This window comes from Lucilia cuprina, chromosome 4 (genome assembly GCF_022045245.1).
Source record: "Lucilia cuprina isolate Lc7/37 chromosome 4, ASM2204524v1, whole genome shotgun sequence".
NCBI classification, from domain to species: Eukaryota; Metazoa; Arthropoda; class Insecta; order Diptera; family Calliphoridae; genus Lucilia; species Lucilia cuprina.
Window position 1 is genome coordinate 20,154,911 of NC_060952.1, and position 8,005 is coordinate 20,162,915.

Here is an 8,005-nt window from a genome sequence, read left to right on the forward strand (position 1 = left end):
TGAACTAGAACTGAACTAGAACTGAACTAGAACTGAACTAGAACTGAACTAGAATTGAACTAGAACTGAACTAGAACGGAACTAGAACTGAACTAGAACTGAACTAGACGTCATGACGCAAACATATTCTCTAATCTGCAATGCTTATAATTTTTTTCTATAACATAATCCCCCGCTGCGATATAGAAGCAAACACTAATTTTAGGAAAATTTTCCATATTCTAAAAAAAAAATTACCAAAGTCAAAATATATTAATTAACTTAAGACTAAAATTATTTGTTTTTATTTTAAAAATTGAGGCTAAATATTAGTATAAACATATAGTAAAGAAAAACTTTTAAATTTTATTTTTCCATTTCAGAAAAAACATATTAAAAATAATTTTTATACAAACATTTAAACATGGGCATTTAGCCAGAAAATTCGCATTTTTATATATTGTTTAAAAAAAGCTGATTTTTTTTCTTCTAAACAATTAAATTGTTAAATGTAATAACAATTATTAAAGATAAAAATGTCAAAAATTTTGACATTTATTAAAAGATTTTTTTTACATAAATTAGAAGCATAGATTTTGTTATTTTTTATGATTAAAAAACTTTTTTGTTTGATGTTTAGAATTGTTCCACTTAAAAAATATTTTATTTATTTTAAACTTTATGAAAATCTGTTTAATTTTAGATGAAAAATGTTTACTGTTTAAATATTTTTAATTTAGAAAACAAATTTTAATTTAAACTGATTATTTTAGGTGTCATTCAAAATGTCAGTTGAGTGATTTTATTTAAAAGTAATTTTTTGAAATTAAACCGATAATGTAGAGAAAAATGTTAATCGTTTTTAAAAACTTCAGAAATTTTTTAAATTAACTTTCAAGAAAAACTAAAAAAACTATTGGTTTAACGGAGAAGGTCCCCGAATACCTTTCAATTCAAAATATAATACATCCACTTCAATTGCAACAAAATTTCTTTCTAGAATTATACAAATTAATTAAAAACAATTCAACATTTTCATCATCTAACAAAAATGTCATACATATTCAACCCAGAAATCATATTAAGATTCACCCTACTTATTTTATTAATAACATTTTTATGTCACAATATTCAACATGTGTGTTTTGCAAAAACAAAAAAAAAATACTCAACGCAAATTCTTTATTACGCGTGGTCTGCGGAAATTTAAATTAATTCAACAAAAATACCAACCAACAACCACTTTTCTCACAATTAAACAAATTTACCCCAGAATCTCCCCAAAAAGCCCCATCAACAAAAAATCATAGTTTTTTTTTTTGCGTCATTTGTGCAACATTTAATTAGTATTTAAAAAAATTTAAAAAGAAATAAACTTTATAGAGATTTTAAAAATCTTTAATAAAATGTTTAATACATAAAAGGTCACAGTTTTTATAAGTATTTACTTTGTCTGTGTTATTTTATGTGTTTTTATTTATATTTATACTTTGCACTTTTATTTTTATACGTTTTTTGTTCGAATTTAGAATTCAAGTGCAAGGTTTTTCTTTATGTTTAAAAAAATCGAACAAAAAACGAAAATGTTCTGTGGTCGCATAAACACTTTTTAAACACTTGTGTTGTGCGCTCTGTTGTAAATCATATAAATTTGTGATTTAAAAGGTTGCCAAGTGATTATGTTGTGACAAGATCAATGGTGGAAATTATGAATAAATAGACTAGACTAGACTAGACTATATACTACACTTTATCCTAGACTATAGATTAGGCTTTACACCAGATTAAAGACTAGACCATAGACCATTGGATAGATTATGGACTAGTCTAGATTATAGACTAGACCGTAGACTAGACCATAGACTAGACTATAAATTAGACTATAAACTAGCCTATAGACTAGACTATAAACTAAACCATAGACTAGACTATTAACTAAACCATAAACTACACCATAGACTAGACTATAGACTAGACTATAGACTAGACCATAGACTAGACTATAGACTAGACTATAGACTAGACCATAGACTAGACTATAGACTAGACTATAGATTAGACCATAGACTAGACTATAGACTAGACTATAGACTTGACTATAGACTAGACTATAGACTAGACTATAGACTAGACTATAGACTAGACTATAGACTAGACTATAGACTAGACTATAGACTAGACTATAGACTAGACTATAGACTAGACTATAGACTAGACTATAGACAAGACTATAGACTAGACTATAGACTAGACTATAGACTAGACTATAGACTAGACTATAGACTAGACTATAGACTAGACTATAGACCAGACTATAGACTAGACTATAGAGTACACTATATACTAGACTATAGACTGAACTATAAACTGGATTTTAAACTAGACAATACAGACTAGATTAAACTATTTTCTAGTATATAGTCTAATCTAGACTAGGCTATAGATTAGACTATAGACTAGATTATAAATAGATCAGACTATAGGCCAGACTATAAAATGTAGTATAAAAGAAACTATTGAATAGACTGTATACTAGGCTATAAATAGACTATTTTTTTTATAAAAATACCTTATAAATTAGTTTCCCCTATTCTTTATAAAAAAACGTCCTTGGCCACCCTTTTTATGCACTTTTTTCAAATGATTTCATTTTCTATACTTTTGTTGCAAATTTATTTTTTTTTTTAACTTTCTAATAAAAGATTTCAATTTCGTTGATGCAGAAAAAATGCAAAAATTTGGCAAACATTTTTAAAATTTAATTAAAGAAAAAACTAAAACATATAAAAGTCACACACTTGAATTTTATGTTATATTTAATTTGAATTTTAATAGACGTAATTTCAAATGATATTTTAGGAACTAAAGCATTTAATTTTAGTGTTATACATATGTCAGAAAGTGGTTATGTTTTTAAAAAAGTGCATATGTTTTTAAAATTCTTTATCAAAAAAGTGATTTTAAAGTTTGCCAAAACTGTTATCACTAGTTATTGAATAATCGATCCAAATGCCTTAAACTGGCAAATTTAATCTGAAAAATTATAGTTTTCACCAATTACAGTGATTCAATTTGTGGTAAAAAATTTCATTAGTGATTGTTATAATCTTGTATATATTTGATTTCAGTAAATTAACTACATCTATCCGTTATTACGTATTATCTGTTTAGTAAATTTATACTCTTGATTCCGAATTTCAAATAAACAAACTAATTTATTAATAATCTAAAAAACATACTTATATCAACAAATGCTTTCAATTTAACTAATAGTTGTAATAATAATATTTTTTTGTTATTGTTTTCAGCATGTCTTTGTTTAACTGTCTCATCAGCAAGTGCCTCTGAAGAGCACTGGGGTTATCCAGATTATAGTAAAAATGAAGGTAATATTATTCGTTAATGTTTATACACATACATATGTATGTGTATGCACATACATACATACAACGTAAGTTCATTATAATTTATTATTATGGCGTTTATGGAAGAGTGTGCAAATTCACTTTCTACTTCTAAAATATAAATATATTTGCAAAATAAGAACAAAAGCTAAATTCCGAATATATGACAACAAATGTACACAAATACTTTATGTAAAGTATGTCAAGAAAATTGCACTGTATTTTAGATTAATTTAAAAATATTATAATAATTTAGATTAAAATAAATGTATGAGTTTGGGTAAAATAACTGGGCAATAAATTTAAAGAATCAAGACTTATTTTTGAATATAAACCTTTGTTAAAAATAAAAATTTAGACAAACAAATTTAAATAAAAAAATTTTTAATTTTTGAGTTTATACATAATTATTTCACTTTAAAATGGTGCCGGTTTATTATATTGTGCTTCCATACCCACCAAATACTAGGGCCTGCAAAGGCCACTGAACTAGACTATAAACTAGTAGACTAGACTATAGACTAGACTATAGACTAGACTATAGACTAGACTATAGACTAGACTATAGACTAGACTATAGACTAGACTAGACTATAGACTAGACTATAGACTAGACTATAGACTAGACTATAGACTAGACTATAGACTAGACTATAGACTAGACTATAGACTAGACTATAGACTAGACTATAGACTAGACTATAGACTAGACTATAGACTAGACTATAGACTAGACTATAGACTAGACTATAGACTAGACTATATACTATAGACCAACCTATAGACTAACCTATAGATTAAACTATAGATTAAACTATAGATTAGACTATAGACTAGACTATGGACTAGACTATAGGCTAGACTTGACTATGTACTAGACTTAAATATATATTAGACTTGACTATAGACTAGACTTTAGACTGTCCAGATCATTTGATCCAAATATGACAGCTAAGAATATATAACTTTCTTAGAGCGTTAATCAACCACGTGAACTTTAAAATATAGACAATTTTTCGACATTTTTTAAAACAATATTTAAACTAAGAAAGATTTCAAAAAAGTATCTAATTCTAAATCATGAATCATTCAATAAGAAGCTTTTTCATTCGGATTGCGATCTAATTTCTAAACACTATGTCTGAGTTTTTATAAAGATAAATCGAGTAATTTGTGTATTAAAAGTGTCACGATTATCATTCATTTCTTTACTTTTGAAATAATTTAACTAAATTGCTTAATGACCATAAACACTTTTTATGTAGAAAAGTAAAAAACTAGAATTTGGCACACAAATTTATTAATATTTTCAAAGAATAACAATAGCTTTTTATTCCATTTCTTTAGAATTTCCTCACTGGGGTGGCATGTGCGATAAAGGTAAACGTCAATCACCTATTAATTTGAGTCTTAGAGGAGCCGTCAAGGGAGTTTATGATAAATTAGAAGGTGAAAATTATGACCAGACCATAACACAAGCGGCCTTGGTAAATACAGGACACTCGGGTAAGTTAAATATTTTAATTGTTTTGTAAAAATATAATTAATGTGATGTCTTTTAAACTATAGTACAACTATTCAATTTCGATTTGAAGTTAAAGTTAAAGGGCGGCCCCTTAAAGAATGACTACGTTTTGGAGCAGATTCATTTCCATTGGTGGTCCGAGCATACCATTGACAATATCCGTTATCCTTTTGAAATGCACATGGTACATCGTAATGTTAAATATGAAAATATGACTGTGGCCGCTCAAAATAAGGATGGCATTACTGTGGTGGGCGTTTTATATCATGCCTCGATGGAGAGAAACGAAGCTATTGATGATATTTTAGATGATTTCGATAAGATTAAGGATTACGATGACATCAATAAACCCATTAATATTGAGACTAAATTTGAGATTGAAGATCTTTTGCCAGAAATTAGAAATTATATTATCTATGAGGGTTCATTGACCACACCCACTTGTGCCGAAGCTGTGACATGGATTGTTATGGCTGAAACTTATCCAGTGACCATTGATCAGGTAAATATTTAAGATTCTCTTTTAGACGAACAGTTATAAGGTTAATTTTATATGAATCCAAATTAAAAATCCCAAGTCCCAAGGACTACTTTGAGATTCACATTAATATTGGTGGATCAAATGGATGAACTCGATGTTGTGGATTTGTATTTATAAAGAAAATTAATTAAAATTTTCATTAATTTCTTCCTACAGGTTGAAGCATTCAAAAATCTACAATACGATCAGGGCAAAAACTTGGTCAACAACTATCGTGCTATACAACAAACCAATAATCGTGCCATTATTGTTGCCTCCAATGACAACAGATCGGGAGCTGCTACCATCAGTGTACAAACATCTCTACTCAGTGTTATTTTCATGATAGTTTTGGCTAAATATTTGTACTAATTATTGGCAAACTTTACTGAAAAAATTAAGCTCAAAAGTTTAACGAAAAGCTCTCTTATTATCTAATAACCAAAGAAAGAAAAAAATGAAAACTATATAATTAGCAAGTAAATTATGTGTAGTATGTATTTGCTGTTGTTCCTTTAGTTTGTGTGTAGTTTAAGGGTAATCACAGTTGGTGTCTAGCAATTACTAAAATATCCTAAAATCTTGAGAAAAAATATAGCTTTTTAAAAAAGCTCTAAATTTATAAAAGCTTAATACTATTATAAAAGTATTTTGCATTTAATTGAGAAAAAAAAAAACATTATTACTTGGTGCTACACAACATTTTACAACAAAAAATTTATAATAATGTTGATCATTCATTTATAAAATATTCATTTGAATTCAAAGCTGGCTTTGATTACTCTTATTTTTTTGTAATAATTTATATATTTTTTGTATAAAACTTGCATTTTTTATTATCATAACTTTATGTCTCCAATATATTTTGTCATAAACATCGATTATTTTTATATAACAAAATTAACTAAAAAATAACTATTATATTTATTACTTGTCTTAAGTGTTGTAGTTTATAAAATAATAACGAAATTTATATTTTTTGAAAAGAAAAACAAAAAATTATAATGTTTTAACTAGTCAATCAAACAATTACTGTATATTGAATGTAATAAATTGAAAAATATCAAAATATATGTATGTATTTTAACGTTATGAAACTAATAAAATTAGCTAAATAAAGTTAAAGAATAAAATAACAAATTTGATGTTTTATTAAATTTTTATATTATCACCAACCGCCCCCAAAGAACGAGCTATAAAATATTTATATATACATTTGACGTAAACTTTCGAAAGTGTAACATATTCATGTATTGTTCAAATAGTTTTGTATGTATTTGCGTTTGCTTGATGCGAAATGAAGATTTTTAGTACGGCCTTATTGTTTTTTCTGCAGGAAAACACTGTTCAATTCATGAAATTAAAAAAAACAAGCATACTTTTAGGCACAACTAAAAATGATCGTTTCGTTGCACTAACATAGGCAATAAATTTTATTGTTTTAAAGTAAAAACTCAAATCTGATAAAGAAATTAAATTATGTACTAGTTAGTTAGCTAGTAAGTTAGTCAGTTAGATAGATAGATAGATAGATAGATAGATAGATAGATAGATAGATAGATAGATAGATAGATAGATATATATATATAGATAAATAGATAGATAGATAGATAGATAGATAGATAGATAGATAGATAGATAGATAGGTAGGTAGATAGATAGATAGATAGATAGATAGATAGATAGATAGATAGATAGATAGATAGATAGATAGATAGATAGATAGATAGATAGATAGATAGATAGAGAGATAGATAGATAGATAGATAGATAGATAGATAGATAGATAGATAGATAGATAGATAGATAGATAGATAGATAGATAGATAGATAGATAGATAGATAGATATAGTCTAGTCTATAGTCTAGTTTATAGTCTAGTTTATAGTCTAGTCTATAGTCTAGTCTAGTCTATAGTCTAGTCTATAGTCTAGCCTATAGACTAGTCTATAGTATAGTCTATAGTATATTCTATAGTCTAGCCTATAGTATAGTCTATAGTATAGTCTATAGTATAGTCTATAGTATAGTCTTTTTTTTTTTTTTAAAGAGGTGAAATCATCAAAAGACAATGTGCGAGACTTTAACACGCTAAAACACCCCTACTACTGGTCCATAGATAGATAGATAGATATAGTCTAGTCTATAGTCTAGTTTATAGTCTAGTTTATAGTCTAATCTATAGTCTAGTCTAGTCTATAGTCTAGTCTATAGTCTAGTCTATAGTCTAGTCTATAGTATAGTCTATAGTATAGTCTATAGTATATTCTATAGTCTAGCCTATAGTATAGTCTATAGTCTATAGTATAGTCTATAGTATAGTCTATAGTATAGTCTATAGTATAGTCTATAGTCTATAGTATAGTCTATAGTATAGTCTATAGTATAGTCTATAGTATAGTCTATAGTATAGTCTATAGTATAGTCTATAGTATAGTCTATAGTATAGTCTATAGTATAGTCTATAGTATAGTCTATAGTATAGTCTATAGTATAGTCTATAGTATAGTCTATAGTATAGTCTATAGTATAGTCTATAGTATAGTCTATAATATAGTCTATAGTATAGCCTATAGT

The 8,005-nt window shown here is 26.7% G+C and overlaps 1 protein-coding gene across 1 annotated transcript in view; it reads left to right on the top strand.

Moving 5' to 3' along the window:
* The window catches only part of LOC111686953 (carbonic anhydrase 2), a 13,730-nt gene extending 7,637 nt beyond the window's left edge, over positions 1 to 6,093 (top strand). The window contains exons 2-5 of the mRNA XM_023449345.2: positions 3,288 to 3,365; positions 4,731 to 4,889; positions 4,953 to 5,410; positions 5,606 to 6,093. Coding sequence (XP_023305113.2) covers positions 3,288 to 3,365; positions 4,731 to 4,889; positions 4,953 to 5,410; positions 5,606 to 5,800 — 890 coding nt within the window. The 3' untranslated portion in view covers positions 5,801 to 6,093. The remainder of the gene's footprint in view (positions 1 to 3,287; positions 3,366 to 4,730; positions 4,890 to 4,952; positions 5,411 to 5,605) is intronic.
* The last annotated feature ends 1,912 nt before the right edge of the window (positions 6,094 to 8,005 follow it).